Source organism: Podospora pseudoanserina, chromosome 4 (genome assembly GCF_035222485.1).
Source record: "Podospora pseudoanserina strain CBS 124.78 chromosome 4, whole genome shotgun sequence".
Lineage (NCBI taxonomy): Eukaryota > Fungi > Ascomycota > Sordariomycetes > Sordariales > Podosporaceae > Podospora > Podospora pseudoanserina.
In genome coordinates this window covers 2,430,763-2,451,097 of record NC_085923.1, presented here as the reverse complement: position 1 = coordinate 2,451,097, position 20,335 = coordinate 2,430,763, and the positions used below count along the sequence as shown (strand labels likewise).

Below are 20,335 nucleotides of genomic sequence, written 5' to 3'. Positions count from 1 at the left end.
GTGATATGCATAGACATGATCAGGTTCACACTAACTGTAAACAAACAATGTCGAGAGGGTAAAGGAGCGTGTTATTCAGCCTATCCAGCTATCCAGTACTGGGTACCAGCCTTAGTACGGTTCATACCAATCCCCCAATCCACCCTTTACTTCAACCCCCACCTCAACTATCAACCACATTAACTTAAAGCTTAAGCATTCGTCCCCCGTCCTCTCCCGGCTCCCTGCCCCTGCGCACCGCCCCTGCCCTGCCCTCCATCCCCCCTTCCGGCACCACCAGAGGGAGCGACATAATTCGAATCCGGGCTCCCGATAGCGTCCGCCTCGGAATCAGTCTCGCCGATAGCGTCCGCCTCTGAATCTGTCTCGCCGATGGCATCTGCCTCGGAATCTGTCTCACCAATGGCATCCGCCTCAGAATCTGTCTCGCCAATGGCGTCGGCTTCGGAATCCGTCTCGCCCTCGGCGTCCATATCGGAATCATGTTGCGGCTGCTGAGGGGAGGGAGAGCGGTCGCTCCCCGAGTCGACCTGCATGGGTGAAGAACGGGGGGAAGACCCATCAGAAAGGGGCCCGGCCGGTTGTTGATATGTGGGATCGGCGGCTTCCGAGGAGCCGCGTTGGGCGCGCTTGGAGAGGGAAGGGGTGATGTGCCTGGGATGAGCAGGGGCGCCGGAGCGGCGGTTGATACTGGAGTGGGAAGACGGGACGGGGGTGGCGACCGAAAAGGAAGCGAGGGAGAGGGCGAGGGTGAGGAGGAGGGGGGTGTTGGTCTTCATTTTGTTGGGTTGGATAAGGGAGGTGTTGGTTATGGTGGGCTGGGTAACCTGTTACCGGAAGATGGATAGTGTGCTGATATTGTTTTTGCTTGAAGGAGTGCGTGATGATGAAGTGGTTTGCCAGAAACCCAAAGAGAAATTAAGATGAAGGAATGCTGAATTGAAAGACACTTGACCGGCAAGTGGATGAGTTGAGAAGGAATGTTGTGATGATGAGAGAAAATCTTCCACTTGAAAGGGGGTGCTGGATGCCCTTTATAGAGATTTCGAGACTGTTCGGGAGTCTTCATCTTGCCTTATTCTCAAGGGCTTCAGAATTTGCTAACGGAACTCAAAATCCGAAACAGCATGGCACGCCGAATACTGGCCGCTACGGAAGCTATCAACATGGTTGAATCGGAGATGATTGTCTCGAGAGCTGGTTAGTGGGAGCAGGGCGCTGATAGATGTGTATCAATTTTGAAGCTGTCCTAGCCCGTTATCTACCGAACATCTGGTGGTCATCATGGTTGCGACTGGCTTCTGAAATCTGGGGTATCGGAGATAAAAGCGACCTAAACCTGACTTTGGTAGCTATCCCGAGAGGACTACGGCAACGGTCTTGTCAAGGCTGTAGGAGGCTTGGGCCACAGAGCCGCCCAAAGGCAGTAAGTGACCGGGATCACTAGGAACTGGCTTTGCTTTCTACAAAACGTTACTACTTGAAATCGTCAACATCAGTTTGGTTGAGAGAATGGTGTATCACAGCAAACCATGTCGAAACACCGAAAGCTCTTGAAACAAGATCTGGTTTACCGGAATAAACAATTAGTCTCGAGTAATAAGTTATTCGGAGGTCTGGTAAAAATAGTGTTTCATGTGGCCTTGTGGCCAGCTCCTTTGACGTTTTTGGTCATGTTGGCGAAGGAAGTGTTGTTAGCTGACCCCTGTCGATCTGGCGTTGTGGGTCGAGGCACTTGTGGAGCAGAAAGAGGGTCCCGGCTGATGACGTCGTTGGAGACAACTGATGATGGTGACATTTCGCTCTCTCATTGCAAGTTGATGATGCTATTTTTCGAAGGTTTTTTGGGAAGGACTTTTCGGCATGAAATTCGGGTACTGGAAACTACACCTGTCACTTGGAGTATGCCTTAAAGTTCACAAGGCGTCGGGCGTTCTGGTAGCCTCTCTGTGTCAGGAGTTGGAGCGGCTGTTGTGTTGGAGTTGGTGGAGCAGGACGGGCGATCGCCAGTGGATATGCATAAGAAGGCTGAGGTTGTGTGTCGACTTACAAGAAGTCGAAAGCCTTCTCATCTGCTCATATTCCGCACCATGCGAAGCAAAAAGCTGCAGGGAGTAGGCGATGTTCGATACGACGGGTACTGTATCTCTCCAGATCCGGCAGAGGGCCGAACCTCTTGTGATCTGGCCATCAAGCACGGCAAGGCCCGGGTTGCACGCTCACCGCCTGCCCCGCTTTTCGGGAAGGTCGGGGGTTGGCCTCAGCTGACCGATATTCAGTGATGGGAAGTTTACAGATATTCCTCAAGAGGCTTTAGATGATTCTACTTACTCAAAATCTGGAGGAATAGCTGATTTCGACAGTTCGATAGCCATAACAGCAGTAATCCTCAAAGGCATCTGTTTGTCCTGTCTGTTGCAGGTCAGTCGTCATGATGCCATGCCAGTTGGATGCACCAACTCGTCCACGTCACAAGGACCCTGGTCTTATCGATAAATGCGGGGGAGGGCCCAGCTGCAAGGTTGGAAGGGCTTGGCAAAACTGAGGACGAAGAGTGTCGGTCACGAAGGGCAAAGACCCAAAGGCTTCAACCATGTGGAATTGAGACAAAGGCGAAACATAAAACCGTGACCATCACGGACTCATTTGTTGCACAAGTCCGCAAAAGTCGAACCGGAACTTCCAGTGCTTATTCATCAACTCCGGTTGTGGCAAGAGCTGCGCGGCGAGGCTGGTGTTATCAGACGGACCTGATTGCCCTTGTTCGCCCCACAGCAACAAACCACCGAACTGGCTCTGACTGGCCCGTTCTGGCGCCTTCCCTGCACTTCCCTGCCTCTGCCTGGGCCAGAAGGTGGCTCCTGCCCCGGCCTGACACATGAGCTCAGCCACCCCGCGCCCGCCTGCCTTGAACCGGCAGCCCGACTCTCTCTATCCTGTTTGCTCATTGACCGACCGACCGACCTATTTAACTTCCGCCCGCTCCCATCCTCCATATCTTTTCTCTTTTCCTAAAACCATTACACAACTCACCCTCTTGAGCCAGCCATCAAGAAAGGCCATCTCCCTCCATCAACGATATCAACTCTCATCACACAAGAAGCGAACCATCAGTCGCCACGATGCAGATCTTCGTCAAGACTCGTAAGTTGCCTTCCCCGCCCTGTCTTTGACGACCCCGCGGTCGCTAACTCATCTCCCACAGTCACTGGCAAGACCATCACCCTCGAGGTCGAGTCGTCGGATACCATCGACAATGTAAAGGCCAAGATCCAGGATAAGGAGGGCATTCCCCCTGACCAGCAGCGCTTGATCTTTGCCGGCAAGCAGCTCGAGGATGGCCGCACCCTCTCCGATTACAATATCCAGAAGGAGTCTACGCTCCACCTCGTCCTCCGTCTCCGTGGCGGTATGCAAATCTTCGTCAAGACCCTGACCGGCAAGACCATCACCCTTGAGGTGGAATCTTCCGACACCATCGACAACGTCAAGGCGAAAATCCAGGACAAAGAGGGTATCCCACCCGACCAGCAACGTCTTATCTTTGCCGGCAAGCAACTTGAGGATGGTCGCACCCTCTCTGACTACAACATTCAGAAGGAGTCCACCCTTCACCTTGTCCTTCGCCTCCGCGGTGGTATGCAGATCTTTGTCAAGACTTTGACCGGAAAGACCATTACCTTGGAAGTGGAGTCGTCAGACACCATTGACAACGTGAAGGCAAAGATCCAAGACAAGGAGGGCATCCCGCCTGACCAGCAGCGCCTCATTTTCGCTGGCAAGCAGTTGGAGGACGGCCGGACTCTGTCCGACTACAACATTCAAAAGGAGAGCACCCTGCACTTGGTGTTGAGACTTCGTGGTGGCATGCAGATTTTCGTCAAAACCCTCACCGGAAAGACGATCACATTGGAGGTCGAGTCTTCGGATACGATTGATAATGTGAAGGCCAAGATTCAGGACAAGGAGGGTATTCCTCCTGACCAGCAGCGCCTGATTTTTGCTGGCAAGCAGTTGGAGGACGGCCGGACTCTGTCCGATTACAACATCCAGAAGGAGAGCACACTCCATCTGGTGCTCCGTCTCCGTGGTGGACAGTAAGCGGGTTATGGTTATGCATCTGGGATATGAATGAGGCGTTCAGCGTTATGGGTGGTTGACCGACATGGCAGCCAATGGTTTTTTTGGGTTCATCTAAGCACATGACCATCATAATCCATGCCTCAAAAGAAGGCTGTGTTGCAATAAATTATCACGTTTTGGTTTATTACCTTTTGGCCCGATTGCAAGTGAGAATGCCTATGCATAATTGAAATTGTGTCCAGACTTGTCCTTTGATCCCTTCGCGACGATTGCTGTTGGGCAACATGTTTGTTCTTGGAGTCGCTACGTGTCTCTCAGCTGATCCATTTTGCCACCGATGACTGACGACAACCTCCCCCTAATCTCCACACCACTGACCTCCATCATTGTTCCATGATGCTATGATGCTATGATGCTTCGATGCTTCAGTCGAGAAGTTGCTTCCAATGGGCCCCGGTCGTGAAGCGAGCTTGGAGAGATTACCCTTAATAACACCCGTCACGGCGAAAGGCAAGTAAAAAGAATGGCGATAACAAGCGACGCAGGAGCGGTCGATGGGTGCTGGCCATGATGGTGAACAACATTGGGGCAAGGGCTCCATAGATTGGATCAAAGGCTGACCTAGATGATAACATCGAGCACATCAGCATCTCAGAGCCTCGTAAGAAGCATCAAACCAGACATTTCGACACACATGTACCTAAAAGGACTTTGGTAAGACTAAACAAGGAATGAATCTACATCTCCCCGATCAAATACCTTCGCCCCACCTTCATCTTGAACCATAAATACTAAGGATAATCACCCTTCACCAGCACATATCCCTCCAACCACCTCAGTACAGCAAAACCTCCATCTCATATTCCTTCCCAGCCTCAAGGGTATACTCCCTCAACGTCTCGGGCCCACAACTCCCAGTCCCCAACCCGTGATGCCACCAATCCAAATGCACCACCGTCTCCCCTTCCTTCCCCTTATCCTCCAACTCAAAAGGATGCTTCGCCTCGTCCAGCTCCCTTGTCGAATACCTCAGCGCGCTAAAATCCCCCATCTCCCTTCCTCCCTTCTGGGCCTGCCAATTCTGCCAATCCACACTCAATAAACTCTTGTTCTCCTTGTTCCTAAACCTGACCCATCTCACATCCGTCCTGTTCCCCGTCTCCTGCGGGAATTCATAATCCGTCATCAGCTCCCCTACCTTCGCACCCCACCACCCAACCAGCTGGCTCATCTTCTTGTCTCTGTACCCCTCCCCTGGGCCCCGTCCAAACCACTCCACACTCTCAACCCCCTTGAGCTTCGTCACCAGTCCCAGTCGCCCCCATGCTCTGGGGAGCAGGGCCCCTGTAGGCTTCGCCTCCACCTTGATAGCAACATCATGCCCGCCCAACATGTACGTAATCTTCAACTCCAAAGCCCAGTTCAACACCGGAGGCGCCATCCGTCCCTTGACCACAATCTCCGTCGCTGCTCCCTCATGCAACTCCTTCCACGTCGCCTCCACTAAATGAAACTTTGCCTGGTGCAACCGTCTGTTAAACCAGTTCCTGCCGAAGTCGCATCCCCGATCATTGTCCGTCATGGCGCGATAAATCTCAAACCCCAGCGGCTCGGCCAGGATATTCTCATCAGACTGCTTCGGATTTTTCCAGCTCACCAGTTGACCGATAGTAAGGTCAAAATCCCACGAGATCCCCCCCGACCCAACGATGGAGAGCAGTGACGGGTTGATCAAACTAGTCTTGACAGCCCCAATCCGCTTCATTTTCAGGGGCAGCGTCTGCAACTGCTTTGGAGGGTGAACCGCAACTTGACCTGTGGCAACAAGATGACCGGCATCTCCCCACATGCCCCTTGGCGCGGCCAGTCGAAACTCCAGTGTCAAATGAGATAATGGTCGTGTAGAGGAGGGGAGTTCAATGCGAATGATGCCTTCAGAATGGGGTTTGATGCCTGATGACAGTCAGCTTGATTCGCCACCATACAACCAAAACTACTCACCTTTTGGAACTTCTACCATGCCGAGGTTATAGGAGCCCGAGCCGTCTACCCACGACAAATGGCATATCAAATGATCAAGGGTAAGGAAATCGTATCGGTTGACAATTCGGACGAGACCACCCTTCTCAATGCCCAATGTTTGGACAGGTTCGATGGCTTTCTTGTACTCAATGAGACCGGGGGTCGGAGTATGGTTAGAGAAACAGAGTCCGTCAAGAACAAAGTTGTAATCGTTGGGGTCGTCACCAAAGTCACCGCCGTATCCCATGTACTCCTTGCCGTCCTTGGTCTTGGTTCTCAGACCCTGCGTGGATGTTAGGTGTTTGTGAAGAAACATATTAAACCAGGACTGCACTCACATGGTTAGCCCACTCCCACACAAAACCACCCATGAGTCTCGGGTACTTGTAGAACAAGTCAATGTACTCCTTGATAGCACCTGGCCCATTTCCCATCGCATGAATGTACTCGCACAGAACAACAGGCTTGTCCCACGAGCGGTCTTTTGCATACTTCTCCGTGTCTTGTATGGAGTGATACATTCTGCTGATAACATCTGCGGACTCGGCTCTCCAATCACCCTCGTAGTGGATAAGCCTACTCTTGTCAAGGCTCTTGATGAACTTGTACATGGCCTTGTGGTTGCGGCCATAGCCAGACTCGTTGCCCAGAGACCAGAGGATGATGCTTGGGCGGTTGAAGTCCCGCATGACCATCTGGCGAGCACGATCAATGTAGGCTTCCTCCCAATCCGGATTGTCGGATGTGAGCTTGTTACCATCCACACCCACGACAAACAAGCCATGACACTCGAGGTCGCACTCGTCCAAGATCCACAAGCCAAGCTCATCTGCCAGTTCGTACAGCCGGGGGTCATTGATGTAATGAGAAGTTCGGATGGCGTTGATGTTGTGCCTCTTCATGAGCAGGAGGTCCTCCTTCAAAAAGTCAAAGGGAACTGCCCGTCCATGGTCAGGATGATGTTCATGTCTGTTGACACCGCGGAGCTTGATAGGTTGTCCGTTGACACAAAAGACTCCATCAATGAGTTCAACTTTGCGGAAGCCAACCCGTTCAGCAAGGGAACAACCAGGCATCGAAAGAACGAGCTGGTACAAATAGGGGGTTTCGGCCGTCCATTTGTGGGGATTCTTGACATGGACATCAAAGTGTATCGTTCCCTCGCCGGCCTTTGTCTTTCTCACAACCTCGACATTGTCCGCATCCAAGAGACTCAGGGTGACATTAGCGTCGGAGTTAAGTTTGACCCCCACATGGAGTGTTGCATCTTTGTACTTGTTGTGTAACTCAGTCTGGATTTGAACGTCCTCAAAGTGCGTCTTGGGAAATTTGTGCAGCCAAACATCTCGAAAGATGCCACTGAGCCACCATTGATCCTGTGGAGGGGTTAGATCACAGATTTGGGAGAGATATAGGGACGACTGACTTGGTCTTCGATGTAGCTCCCGTCACACCGTTGGTAAACCTCGACCGAGAGAACATTGATGTCTTCAAAACGGACAAATTGTGTGATATCAAATTCACTTGGATTCCTGGAGCCCTGGGAGTAGCCAACCTGTTGGTGGTTGACCCAGACGGTAAAGGCAGCATCGACACCTTCGAAACGTAGCCTAAGCTGATGGCCCTTATCATGTTGGTCAAGCGAGAATTGGGTTACATAGCGGCCACATTCATTGTCATCAATTGGTACGTGAGGAACATTGACAGGCCAGGGAAAGTTCAGGTTGGTGTACTGTGGCCCTTTGCCGTGGCCTTGGAGCTGCCACATTCCGGGTACAGCGACGGGTACCCATTCGGGTGTGTCTGCCAGCTGCACGGGAGACTGCTTGTGGAAGTCGACAGGACCCTGTAGTGGTGACCTGGCAAGATTGAAGAGCCATTTTCCGGACAGGAGCTGTGCTTTGGAGAGAGAGACATCGCGAGATAAGGCATCCCAGGCGTTTTGGTACAGGAAGAAGTGGGCTCTGGGCGGCAGGGTGTTCCGGTGGATGACCCTGAGGTTATTCCAGTCCGGAGTAGACGGCGGGAGTTTGCGGTCTTGGTTTGGCCCCAGACCGGAGGAGGGTGCCTCTCCCAGGGGCGCGGAGGGGACGTTTCCATGAGACATCGGAGCAATTGCCTCGTCAAGATGCACCGGGCATTCGATGTGGGGGATGGAAGCCAAGGAACAGTGGACGTTGAGTATCTTATGGAGTCATGCAAAAGGAGAACAAAGAGACGATGGCAAAGGACTCAGTTGAATGACGACAGAGGGGAACGGAGGTCACATCTCGAGCTTGTCACTGGAAGAAGCTGTTGTCCTCCAACGGGTTTGTCCGAGGAAGGAAGCACGATTCAGGTCACCTGGCACCTGCAACCATTGCCCCACACCTTGATCAATCTGGGGAAGCAGCAAATGCGGGGGATGCTTCATGTGAACCACAGTCTTGGCGGCCATGGCCTGCGGGTTAGGGTTGTGCGTTTCTCCCTCATTCAACCATCATCACCACCACTCGCCAACTTCCGTCATCTTACATGTACTCTGTCATCTCAAAGTGTCCTTAATTCTGGGCCTATTTTACATGTGTACTGCGGCTTGATAATTCGATCTGTTTCATACAAACTGCTCGCCGATATTGCCTCCCATCCATCGCATGTGTTGTCGAAAACCGTACATTTTGCAACACCAGACCTCTCTTATTTCACGCTCCCCCGGATCTAGATCCAGCTGCTTGTCCGCTCACCGTCTCTCGGCCAGATGATCTCGATGAGGCACCGTCCGCCACCGTTGTACCGCAGATTCTCGCCGCTGCACCAGGGCACCCTGGAAACACGGAGGGAGATGCTCCTGGTGCGCCTAAAGCAGCGTCGTATCGACGGCAACTCGGGAGTGGTAGACGACAACGTCCATTTCCAGGTTCGATCATGACTGGCGAGCGGGACTAGCTGGGGTTGGTTGGTATTTTTGGCCTCTCCACCACAAACCATGGTCCTGGACCACAGCTTCAATTTGCACCAAGTGGTACGTCCTGTCGGAATGTCGACGGGAAGACGGCCAGAGCCCTCGGATGGTCCTCGATGGACCGCCAAGTGGCCCCATATCCCTCGGATGGAGGGCAAGAAAGTGTTGATATATTAGCTGCCATGCATCCCGCCTCTGTTGACGTGCTTGGGGCTCTGCTCGGTGCGCGCCTGCAACACTTCTTCAACCGACGTCCTCTCTGCGGCCATGAAGGTCTCGTCGCTCGTCCACCTGCTTGTGGCTGCTGTGGCTGCTCCTGCTGCCGCCGAGTTCTCGTGGAAGAATGTCAACATTGGTGGCGGTGGTGGCTTCGTCCCCGGAATCGTCTTTCACCCGACTACTCCTGGGGTGGCTTATGCCAGGACCGACATTGGTGGTCTTTACAGGCTGAACCCCGACGACTCCTGGACTCCCATCACCGATAGCCTTGGCACTGATGAAAGATGGTAGGTTGTCTTCCGGGACTGAGTGTTTTTAGAGTCGGAAATATCTGACATCTCGTGAGATAGGGGCCATTGGGGCATCGATGCTGTCGCCCTGGACCCTCAGGAGCCAAACAGAGTCTATGCGGCGGTGGGCATGTACACCACAAACTGGGATCCCAACCCGGGCGCCATAATCCGCAGTGACGACAAGGGAGCCACGTGGGTGTCTACCGACCTGCCTTTCAAGGTGGGCGGCAACATGCCTGGCCGTGGTATGGGCGAGAGGTTGGCTGTCGATCCCGCCAACTCCAACATCATCTACTTTGGTGCTCGCAGTGGAAATGGTCTGTGGAAGAGTACCGACGGTGGTGCCACCTTCTCCAAGGTGACCTCTTTCACCAACGCGGGATCCTACATCGTGGACCCCAGCGACCTCTATGGTTACAACGGAGACAAGATCGGTCTCACCTTTGTCACCTTCGATTCGACCTCGAGCGTCAGAAATGGCGCCACCTCGCGCATCTTCGTCGGTACTGCTGACAACATCACTGCTTCCGTCTATGTTTCCGACGATGCTGGTGCCACCTGGGCCCCGGTCGCCGGCCAGCCTACGAAGTACTTCCCTCACAAGTGCAAGCTTCAGCCAACCGAGAAGGCTTTGTACTTCACTTACAGCGACGGAGCTGGTCCGTATGATGGTACTTCTGGCGGTGTGTACCGCTACGACCTCACCACTAGCACCTGGAAGGACATCACCCCCGTCTCTGGCGGTGATCTCTTCTATGGCTTTGGCGGCTTGGGTCTTGACATGAAGAAGCCCGGCACGCTTGTCGTGGCTAGCTTGAACTCCTGGTGGCCGGACGCCCAACTTTTCCGTTCTACCGACTCTGGTGAGACCTGGTCTCCCCTCTGGGAGTGGGCTGGGTATCCCGACATGAACCTGTACTATAGCATTCATGTGAGCTTATGCGTCTTTTTTTAACCCATTCGCCTCGGACTAATAATCCTCCAGACTGATAAAGCACCCTGGATCAACACAGGCTTTCTCTCTCAGGACAGCAAGCGCCTGGGATGGATGATTGAGGCCCTCGAGATCAACCCCCATGACAGCGACCACTGGCTGTACGGCACTGGTTTGACCCTTTTCGGTGGCCACGATTTGACCAAGTGGGATACCACCCGCAACATCACCATCCACTCTCTTGCTGCCGGTATCGAGGAGATGGCTGTCCTTGGCCTTGCATCTGCCCCCGGCGGTTCCGAGCTTCTCGCCGCTGTTGGTGACAACAACGGTTTTACCTTTAAGGAGGCCGCTGATCTCTTGACTTCTCCTCAGACCCCCTGGATGAACCCCATGTGGACCAGTGCCACTGACGTTGGTAAGTGGCAGAGACCATCCATACAGGAGCTTCACTAACAAGTAAACAGACTACGCCGGCAACAAGCCCAACCAAGTCGTCCGTGTGGGCAACTCCCCTGGCTCTCCCCAGATCGCCATCTCTACCGACGGCGGTCTCACCTGGTCTCCCCACTACGGCGCCAGCAACACCGACCACAGCGGCACCCTCGCCTACTCGGCCGATGCCTCCACCGTCCTCTGGTCCTCTGGCAACGCCGGTGTCCTCCGCTTCCACACCTCCACCGCAACCACCTACAACCCCGGCTCTGTCGTCCCCTCGGCTGACTCGGCCGAGGGCGTCTTCACGCCCGTCGACTCCCTCCCCTCGGGCGCCGTCATCGCAGCCGACAAGCGGAACAACTCCATCTTCTACGCCGGCTTCGAAGGGACCCTCTACCGCAGCTTGGACGGCGGCGCCACGTTCTTGACAGTAGCTGTCGACCCCAGAAGCAGCACCACATCCATGACTGTCGTGGCCATCAAGGATATGGTCGCCCACCCCGTCGTCGCTGGTGAAGTCTGGGTTTCCACCAACATCGGTCTCCTCCGCAGCACTGACTACGGCCTCAACTACGCCCAGGTTGGAGAGGGCAGCATCACCAACACGGAGCAGTTCGCCTTCGGTCTCGGTGAGGGAGGGTCGAAGTGGAATATTTATGCTTTCGGCTATGGCTTGAATGGACCGAGGTTGTATGCCAGCTCAGATAATGGAGAGTCGTGGGTCGATATCCAGGGGCTGCAAGGATTTGGGGCTATCAGTGCGAATAGGGTTGTGGGAAGTGCCAGTGTGGAGGGGCAAGTTTATGTGGGCACCAATGGGAGGGGTGTGATGTTTGCAAAGGGGGTTGTGGAGGGTGGTGACCCGGGTAACGGAGGTGGGGAGGATAGCGACGATGATGAGGAGGAGTGGTGTGATGCTACTACGACGACGAGTGCTGTGCCGACGACTTCGTCCGTGGTGATCCCTACGACTACAAGCACGACGTTGGTTACTAGTGTCAGGCCTACGACTGTCTCTACCTCTTCGAGGGTTACCACTGCCAGTACGTCTTCCACCTCGACCAGAAGCAGCACCACCAGCACTTCCACCAGATTCACCACCACCAGCTCGGCGCCCATCACTCAACCGACTGAGCGTGCGAAGAGGTGGGGACAGTGCGGCGGGATCAACTGGACTGGACCGAAGGAGTGCGAGGCCCCATGGACGTGCCAGAAGCTTAATGATTGGTACTTTCAGTGCTTGTAAACACTGCGTCGTTGTCATCATGAGGGAGGTTTTCCGCATTTAGCAGTAAAAAGAGTGAGTAGCAATGGTGAGATGCAATGAAATATAACATCTCAGTTGCAGTATTTTGGGAGTCTGATCTGATGAATGACGTGAGCGGGGTGGATGAAAGATAAGTCAAAGATGGGATGGCAGCTGCACGCCAAGGCCCGGCCCGATCTGCAACAGGGGTTCCCCAGATTGGTGCCAAGAATGACGTTCGGGGGGGAGGGCGGGAGAGAAGAGTAGATTGAAGGCACATCAAGTGCAGGACACTAGACATGTAGGAGACAGTAGCGTGCAGATGGATGTCAGCTAAGGGGATATATATATACATGATTGAAGGGAGTAGAAGGCTCGATTAAAAATATAGAAGATGAATTGTAGGTAAGGAGCTGTGCTCCATGATAAGCTCTGTGTTGAGGTCACCAAGGGACTTTTGTTCCATATCACACTTCACGAGATTCCTGCCGCAAAGTAACACATCTTCAACCTAGAAGTGGTTTCTCATTACTGTTATTTACCATCCAAAAACCAAGCCAACAGGATATCCAGCGACATAAAGTCGTTAATCCCCCACTATCCTCCGCTGTATGCTGTGATGTACCTAAGGCATATGAACTATAGTACTCTATAATATGCAAGTTATTCGTCCAATGTTACTTCCCTCTCCGTGTATATATATCCAAAAATGCTGCTGCTCTCGTGTGATCTTGCACACAATCAATCACATCACGGCGGGTGACCGGCCACGTGTATATATGTACACGTGTGTGCCACCCTATCATTTATCCCAAGAATACAACTTGTAAAAAAACTCGTCTTTTTCCTCCTCAGGGGTATCCTCATAATCCTTTCTCCAGCTCTCGGGCAAGATCTCCCCCCACCACGTCGCAAATTCCATCCTCTGCCCCGGCGGCATTCTTGTATTCGCCCAGTTATTCCCACTCTTCCCCGCCCTCTTCCCCCCAACGCGCAGGACTTGCATCTCCCTCACACCGCAAAACAACCCCGGCCTCCCAACGCGAGTAACAACCTCCCAGTCCTTTCCGTTCCAAATCTCCTCCTCGAAGGTCTCCCCTGGCTGCACCGTCCTCCAAGGGTTCTGCGCCACCGGCTCAAACAGCCTGGTCTGAAGGTCATAAATGATCCTGATCAGCTTCTCCCACACCCTCACGACATGAATCATCTTAAACACCCCCTCCTCATACGCCACACGAATATAAGGATTGACATAAATCCCGCTCTCACTCCCCTTCATTGCCCCAGCCGGTAAATCCCCCTGCCTCTTCGCCGCCTCGGTCAAATCCGCCGAAAACAAACAACACTCACACGCATCATAATACGCCCCGGGCTCATGCCTGAACCTCACCGGTCCCGTCACAGCAGCACCAGCATCAGCATCAGCATCAGCACGAGTATGATTCCCCGGATCAATCGCATGTCCCGCCACCACCCCCTCCTCCCACGCTTTCCCTCTTGGTTTTTCCTCCTCCACATTCTGAACATACCTCCCCTGCATAGCCATCATGCCCCCCCAACAACTCTTCACTCGCACCGCATCCTTACTCTCGAGAACATCCTTCCGGGACAGCCCCCTCCCCCTCTCCCCAAAAAAGGGATAGATGGCCTGGTAGCTCGCGTACCCGTCCGCGTCGCGCATGGCGTAGATGTCGTACATTCTATGTCCGAACCAGAAATCCATCGCGCACGCGGCGACATAGGCCGCCCGTCCAGTTTGCTTGTCTACATTCGTCCCGAACAGCAAATTCGCGGCGTCAATGGGGTCAAAAACGATGTCGTTCAAAAACAGAACCTTGTCAAACTTTCTGACCCCGTTGATCCTATCCTCCTTTGTCCTCTGATCCAGCGGTCTCAGGGCCCGGTTTCGAAGTTCGGCTAGGTAGGCGACCCGCTTTACTCGGGGTGTGCCGTCGGGGAGGAGGACGGTGGGGAAGTTATCCAGGGAAACGTGGTCGTCGGATGTGACGGCGTGTTTGCAGGGTACACGGGATTTGAGCTCCTCGAGCGCGGCTTTGCCCTTTGGGCCGGAGTCGTTTTCGTAGATTGACAGGAACACGTTGTCGGGGCCGAGGATGCGGATGAGGCGGAGGAGGCGGTCGGAGAAGGGGCCTGAGGCGAGCTTGCCGTTTTTGTCGTAGAGGATTGTGGCGATGAAGACTTGCTCGTTGAAGAGGTTTGCGCAGCCTTCGCGGGGGGAGGTGCCGCGGCAGGCGTGGAGGGTTTGGGAGTAGTGTATTGGGGGGTTGTTGTAGGACGGCAGAAAGATGGGGGTGAGGATGAGGATCGAGGTGAGGAAGAGGAGGAGGGATTTGAGGAGGAGGATGAGGGGTCGGGGGGTCGCGCGCCAGGCTGTTCGGCGGAGGAGGCGGAGGCGGGAGAGGAAGCGTTGGGCTTTGAGGAGGTAGGGTTTGGTGGGGGTGATGTATTTGGTGTGGAGGTGGGTTAGGTTGCGGTGGTGGTTGTCCCAGCTGGAGCGGCGGAGGAATTCGTGGGTTTCATGGTCGTCTGAGTCGGTGTCGTAGAGACAGTGGTCGTAGTTGATGGGGTCTTTCATTTTTTTTTGCTTTTGTGTCTACTGGGTGAGGGAGAGTAACGAGGGCATGTCGTTGGACATGGGAGGCGGGGGGGCGGGGGGGGGCCAAAAATATTTACAGAACAAAAAAAAGAGACTCTTATAAAATCGAGTCGAGGTAAGGGAGAAAGAGGAAATGCGGCGGTGGAAAAGGGAACGGGTCTTTTTTCAGCGGCTGTATAACGGGGATAGCCTTGTCCAATTGATCGCCAGCTGAGTCGGTTTTGAAGGTGAGGGGAGTACAAGGCGGACGAGATGGACTATATAGTAACTTGGGCGCATCACACCGCTTGGCCACCACCACCCAGCCAGGTCTGCCCAGTGGAGGATCTCGTAAGAAGAATTGGCATCACTTTCCGACATCCGATCATCCCCCCAGTTGTGGTTACACGTTGGGCACGACGCGTAGCCGTTGTTCTTTCTCCACAAAGAACCAACATCTGGAAAACCGGCACTCTCTTCTTTTCAACATTGGCAATTGGAGCATTTTCCTGCACTGCCGCCGGGTACGCCACTCTCTTCCTTGGGCTGGTGTCTTGGCATTAGCCGAAACATCCAACAGTTTGCAGCAGCGGATCCCCTTGTCGGGGAGAGACAGCGCTATCCCCTTCTGGAACTAGCCGAGAGAATGCTAAGCTCATGCGGAAGCACGGGCCACAGAAGCTTTGGATGGACCCTTGTGGCTGGTCTGGACTGGCCTATGCTAGATGGGTAAATTATGAAGTGGCTCCAGAGGGTGAACGACGGGGACCAGGTACAACATTTGTTTTCTTTTCCAGTTGAGCAATCACAAAGGCGCGCGGCCATGGAGCGCCAGATGAGCATCTCGCGATAGCTTTCTAGAGCTGGTCCTCAGTCTTTTTTTCTGTCTTGTCGTCCCCTCTCTCTGTCATTCTCCGCCAGTTCTCGGCAGATCGATATATACCCCTTCGCTACCGGGTGACCGCCAATTACGATTATATACCACTCCTCCCGACGACGACGACGACGACGACAACTACAACGACGACAGTTCCCTCACAACAAAACCAGAAAAAAAATCCCCCCAAAAATCCTCAAATCCCAACCTCCTGACCCATCAAAATGCTCTTCCCCCCATTAACACGCCCCCCGCGGCCCCCCCGCACCCTCCTAACCCGCCTCCCCCCCTACCGCATCCCCTCACCCTCCTCCTCCTCGCCCTCCTCACCGAAGTCTACCTCCACAACTCCTACTACACCATCCACCACCCCGCCCGCGACCTCGACGTCCCCTTTTACACCTCATGCCAAGAACCCGACCTCTCCCCCTCAGCGCCCCGCGAAGCCGCAGCAATAGTAATGCTCGCCCGCAACCACGAAGTCGAAAAAGCCCTTCGCACCGTAATCTCGATAGAAAAACACTTCAACCGCTGGTTCCACTACCCCATCGTCTTCCTCAACGACGAGGACTGGGACCCGGAATTTGTCTCAACCATGAACGAGACCGTCTCGGGCGGCGCAAAGTTCGAGGTCATACCCAAGGAAGAATGGGGCTTCCCCGCGAATATAAACCAAGACCGCGCTCGAGAGGCGATCAACAGACAGGGTCAACAGGGGGTGTTGTACGGTGGGCTGGAATCATACCACCACATGTGCAGGTTTTATTCGGGCAAGTTTTACACGCTAAAGGCGCTGAAGGAGTACAAATGGTACTGGCGGATTGAACCGGACGTGGAATTCTACTGCGCGCTGACGTACGACCCGTTTGTGGAGATGGCCAAGCATGAAAAGGTGTACGGGTTTACCGTCGCGCTGCCTAAGGAGCCGGCGACGTGCCCGGGGTTGTTTCGGGCGGTGGCTGACTGGAAGGAGGAGCAGGATTATCGGACCACCGAGCTGTGGAAGGCGATGGTGAGCCCGAGCTGGCTGCCTTGGCCGATCAGGAAAATGATGAGCGGGTTGGGGCATAGGGACGGGCGTGGGGACGGGTGGAATTTGTGCCATTACTGGAGCAATTTTGAGATTGCGAGTTTGGACTTTTTCAGGAGTAATGCTTATCAGGATTTGTTTGAGAGGTTGGACGAGAGGGGGGGTTTTTATGAGGAGAGGGTGAGTACCCTAACCCCCTTTTTCCGACTTGGAAAGAATTTGATGCTGATCATGAGAAAACAGTGGGGAGATGCACCGGTGCATTCGCTCGCGCTGGCGATGCTGCTTGATTCGCACAAGGTCCACCACTTTGAGGATATTGGGTATAGGCATGATTGGTACTTCCAATGTCCTGCCAACGCTCCGGGAGGACAGTTACTGCAGAGCGAAGTCCTGGGGGCCGCGGCGTTTGAAGTTCGAGAAGAGAGGGAGGATGGGATTGGGTGTCGGTGTGAGTGCGATGGCAGCCGGACGAGGAACCATGCGAGTTATTGCCTGAACCGGTTGACGCAGCCAAACAAGAGCAGGAGGTTGGGGACGTTGGGGTGGGTGAGGAGTTGGTGGGCTTAGGGCAGGGGGGGTTGAGAGGTAAATATTGTGTTAATGTTTGATGTACATGAGAGAGAGCATGGTGGTTTCTTTTTCTCGTTGAAAAGCGATGGCGAGGAGTTTCTGGTGTTGAAGCAGGGGATGGGGGGCATGGATGAGGAGATGTAATATAAAGGAGGCCAAGATCTCATATAAAAAGATCAAATCCTGTAATTAGATAATACCCAGAAAGAAACCGCCAATCGCCCGTACCTTCGGCCGATTTGATGATACGGATATTTTCTCGGACTTATACCCTACCTACCCATCAGCCCACACAAGTACCATGCAGAACCAAACCTCAAGCCTACCCAAGTTTTCCCATCACTCCAATAGGGGTCAGGAACAAGAAACATTCCCATCTTGGCACAGGCCTCGACCTACTTGTTCCTTCTTCGTCAGAATATTATATCATTATCATTTGTGTATATGTGCTCTGCCTTCCAAAATGTACCAAAAAAAAAAAAAAAAGGCCAAATAAACGAACGAAACAGTTCAATGCCATACTGTATATAAAATCTTCGGAGGGTTTATAGACGCGCGACATAAACCTGGGGTATCTTTATCAAGATTCAAAAAGAGAAAAGAAACGGAAGAAGAAACCAACCGCTACCATGCTCCTTTGTCCCAATGTCCAACACCGCCGCTTCCCATCGTCATCAGCCATTAACAATACTCTTCTTCCTCCTTTGCCAAATCGCTCACCTCCCAAAAAAGACCAAAAACGCCGTTTCATGATATACACAAACACCTCCTCAACCCCATCATAAATCATCCTCCAAAAACCTCCTCATCAACAAATTAAACCTCGTATCCCTGCCCCGCACCACCTCGGGCGTCAACTCCCTCAAATACCTCTCCCAGGCCATCTGACTCCAGGCATGATACGCCAGCTGGTTCGTAAACAAGCTGCCGCCATGCCTCTCAATCTCGCCCTCCCAGTACTTTGCCTTTTCCTTGTCCAACCTCTCATGCATCCAGTCAATATGCCTCCACGTCCATGTCGGCCAGAAAAACGCATCGGGCGCCAGGGCGCAAACCTCGCTTGGGTGCTCCTCGGCGAGCTCCTTTGGCAGAATCACAGAGTGGTAATTCCATTCCTTGGAGAGGTCGGTGTTGTTATAGGATTCTAGCCACCTGGTGAGGAAAGTCGAGTTGGGCCGGGCGGCGATGACGGCGTTGCAGAGACCCCAGCGGTTTCCGCCTTCTGCGCCGAGGATTACATCGTGAGGCGAGGGGTTGGCGAGGATGTGGTCAAAGGGACGGAGGGCAAAGGCGTCGATGTCGAGGTAGATGCCTCCGTCTGTCAGGAGGGCTTTGAGGCGCAATGTGTCCGAGACGTGAGCGTAGTGGTCGGATGAGGAGGTGGGTGGGTGGTGGATTAACGTGATGTCTTTTGACAACCGAAGAATCCAAGGATTGGTTAATGGGTCGGCGTTGGGGTCCGGCGAGGGTGGTTCGGAGAGGTAGGTATAGTGAAGATATACAGCGTCCGGTTTGAGAGATACGATGGCTGACCTGACTGCGAGGTAGCTGAGGAAATCAAAGTGACCTGCGCCTGGGTTGTACAGTGGGTTCTTCAGCCCGTAGTTGAAGTGGACAATGTTTGGTATTGGTTCAGAATCGTCGGTGGTATGGTGGTTGTGATGGTGTTCAAACGAGGAAGACTGGCCGTTGAGGCATGCCAGCTCGGCTTCGGTCGGGACGAAGGCTTGCTCGATCCATTTCTGACCCGAAAATGGGTTCGTCTGTCTCACATGGTCCCCGAATCGGTAGAGGTAGGGCGCGGATATGTAGATGACTATGCAGCCGTAGACGATAGCGACGAGACGGTAGGCATTGCGCGACACGATCATCTTCTCGGTTTTTGGATCGCGTCGTCGATGTTAAAGGTCGTCGAGTGAGGAATTGGGTCGGAGCCGCAAAAACGTTATGTTGGCGGCGGCGGCAGCTTTTGCAACCCCGACGTTCGAATGGTTGGGAAGGTCAAAGCCGAGACCGAAGAAAATATTAGGTATGAGGAATACAGGGGGGGGAAGCTGAGGTGTCAGGCAAGGCTAAAAGGGGCTAGGTCATGTCTCGTGGTGGGCTGTTTGTTGCAACCGCATGTGCCGAAGTGAAGAGCAGGAGGAGTCGATGATGTTGTAGGTTGAAAGTTTGGATGTTGACGGGACTTGGTTGGGTGGGAATAGTGGAGGCCTGGAGGGGCAAGGTTTTATTGATTTTGGCCATTCGCCAATTCTTCGCGGAAGCACTTCTTCTTCAGACAGCCAGGAGGTGGTCGAGTTTCTGGGCAAGGCATGGCATCGCAAGGCACAAGGCAAAGGTCCCATCATCTGTGACAGCAAGAGCTGGGGCCAAGTACTCTGGTACCCAGTCCGAGCTTGAGCCAGGAACCAATGCAAGCCCAAGCAAGCCCCCGGTAGGCTGGACCCACCAACGCCCTCCCCCGCCAATCCCGTCAAAAGAACAAGGCTTGGCGCTGTGCGGTGTAAGGCGCGGGCGGCGGCCCACTCCTCGAGCCTGCATCTCGATGCCCAAAACAGCAACACAAGAATGCGGTGCTGTCATCCAAACTGTTTCATCGCCCAGGATTTCTTCTAGATCTTTTTTTCTTAGAGTCATTGGCGTCTCAAAACAAAACACCGCGGCAGCCAGCCTGGGCTGTCGACACTCCACCGTCACTCCAAGCCCCATGTGGCATCGAGTACAACCTGGAACTAAATATCGCACGAGTGCGAGTGTCGTTTGGTCCGTGGCTCGGAGATATTGGACCGGCTGTAACTATTATGCTGCAATACCTACCTTTGTCCTAGCGCTGACGAGGCTCAGAAACAGGAAATAGACCATAGCCAAGAGCGGCTGGAAATCGGCATACTACAGCACGTCGGACAGTGACATTCTGCCTCGGTAGTACAACGACACCACCAGAACTGGGACTATGCAGTGCGTGCTGCGCAGTTGGGTCACTGAGAGCGTGGCTATGCTCTTGTGCTGTTCTGATGCAGCAACTCGTATGGCTGAAGCCAGTATAGCCTCCTAGCGTAGCAATAGTGCAATGTAACTCG

General features: G+C 53.7%; 8 protein-coding genes across 8 annotated transcripts; 4 read left to right on the top strand and 4 right to left on the bottom strand.

Annotated features, from left to right (window-relative positions):
• Positions 1 to 191: 191 nt before the first annotated feature.
• On the bottom strand, positions 192 to 779 carry QC764_407780 (uncharacterized protein; the record flags this gene model as incomplete). The annotated part of the gene is made up of 1 exon (XM_062947069.1): positions 192 to 779. The coding sequence occupies one exon, from the start codon at positions 777 to 779 to the stop codon at positions 192 to 194; it is 588 nt and encodes a 195-aa protein (XP_062800621.1).
• Positions 780 to 4,686: 3,907 nt separating this feature from the next.
• Positions 4,687 to 8,475, bottom strand: QC764_407810 (uncharacterized protein). The gene is made up of 4 exons (XM_062947070.1): positions 7,532 to 8,475; positions 6,444 to 7,481; positions 6,085 to 6,388; positions 4,687 to 6,036 (listed from the first exon to the last, which is right to left on the bottom strand). The coding sequence occupies exons 1-4, from the start codon at positions 8,210 to 8,212 to the stop codon at positions 4,919 to 4,921; spliced, it is 3,141 nt and encodes a 1,046-aa protein (XP_062800620.1). The 5' UTR covers positions 8,213 to 8,475; the 3' UTR covers positions 4,687 to 4,918.
• On the top strand, positions 8,455 to 12,554 carry CEL74A (Xyloglucanase). Its single transcript, XM_062947071.1, has 4 exons — positions 8,455 to 9,552; positions 9,616 to 10,489; positions 10,544 to 10,910; positions 10,960 to 12,554. The coding sequence occupies exons 1-4, from the start codon at positions 9,314 to 9,316 to the stop codon at positions 12,174 to 12,176; spliced, it is 2,697 nt and encodes an 898-aa protein (XP_062800619.1). The 5' UTR covers positions 8,455 to 9,313; the 3' UTR covers positions 12,177 to 12,554.
• A 424-nt stretch (positions 12,555 to 12,978) lies between these two features.
• On the bottom strand, positions 12,979 to 14,772 carry QC764_407830 (uncharacterized protein; the record flags this gene model as incomplete). The annotated part of the gene is made up of 1 exon (XM_062947072.1): positions 12,979 to 14,772. One exon carries the CDS (start codon positions 14,770 to 14,772, stop codon positions 12,979 to 12,981), a length of 1,794 nt encoding a protein of 597 aa, XP_062800618.1.
• A 1,337-nt stretch (positions 14,773 to 16,109) lies between these two features.
• Positions 16,110 to 17,249, top strand: QC764_407840 (uncharacterized protein; the record flags this gene model as incomplete). The annotated part of the gene is made up of 2 exons (XM_062947073.1): positions 16,110 to 16,859; positions 16,923 to 17,249. The coding sequence occupies 2 exons, from the start codon at positions 16,110 to 16,112 to the stop codon at positions 17,247 to 17,249; spliced, it is 1,077 nt and encodes a 358-aa protein (XP_062800617.1).
• Positions 17,250 to 17,767: 518 nt separating this feature from the next.
• On the top strand, positions 17,768 to 19,171 carry QC764_0067750 (uncharacterized protein; the record flags this gene model as incomplete). The annotated part of the gene is made up of 2 exons (XM_062940597.1): positions 17,768 to 18,733; positions 18,889 to 19,171. Exons 1-2 carry the CDS (start codon positions 18,657 to 18,659, stop codon positions 19,169 to 19,171), a joined length of 360 nt encoding a protein of 119 aa, XP_062800615.1. The 5' UTR covers positions 17,768 to 18,656.
• On the bottom strand, positions 18,032 to 19,123 carry QC764_0067760 (uncharacterized protein; the record flags this gene model as incomplete). Its single annotated transcript, XM_062940598.1, has 1 exon — positions 18,032 to 19,123. The coding sequence occupies one exon, from the start codon at positions 19,121 to 19,123 to the stop codon at positions 18,032 to 18,034; it is 1,092 nt and encodes a 363-aa protein (XP_062800616.1).
• A 257-nt stretch (positions 19,172 to 19,428) lies between the features above and the next one.
• Positions 19,429 to 20,101, top strand: QC764_0067740 (uncharacterized protein; the record flags this gene model as incomplete). Its single annotated transcript, XM_062940596.1, has 2 exons — positions 19,429 to 20,047; positions 20,100 to 20,101. Coding segments are annotated over 2 exons (621 nt in total).
• Between the last annotated feature and the right edge of the window lie 234 nt (positions 20,102 to 20,335).

What these genes read in the sequence shown, in the direction of transcription:
- QC764_407810 (XM_062947070.1), bottom strand. Translation starts at nt 8,212, where the DNA reads ATGTCTCATGGAAACGTCCCCTCCGCGCCCCTGGGAGAGGCACCCTCC. An exon ending in GGAGCTACATCGAAGACCAA is followed by an intron (nt 7,482 to 7,531) that starts GTCAGTCGTCCC and finishes ACCCCTCCACAG; the next exon opens with GATCAATGGTGGCTCAGTGG. An exon ending in TGTGGGAGTGGGCTAACCAT is followed by an intron (nt 6,389 to 6,443) that starts GTGAGTGCAGTC and finishes ACATCCACGCAG; the next exon opens with GGTCTGAGAACCAAGACCAA.
- CEL74A (XM_062947071.1), top strand. Translation starts at nt 9,314, where the DNA reads ATGAAGGTCTCGTCGCTCGTCCACCTGCTTGTGGCTGCTGTGGCTGCT. An exon ending in CTTGGCACTGATGAAAGATG is followed by an intron (nt 9,553 to 9,615) that starts GTAGGTTGTCTT and finishes CTCGTGAGATAG; the next exon opens with GGGCCATTGGGGCATCGATG. An exon ending in ACCTGTACTATAGCATTCAT is followed by an intron (nt 10,490 to 10,543) that starts GTGAGCTTATGC and finishes ATAATCCTCCAG; the next exon opens with ACTGATAAAGCACCCTGGAT.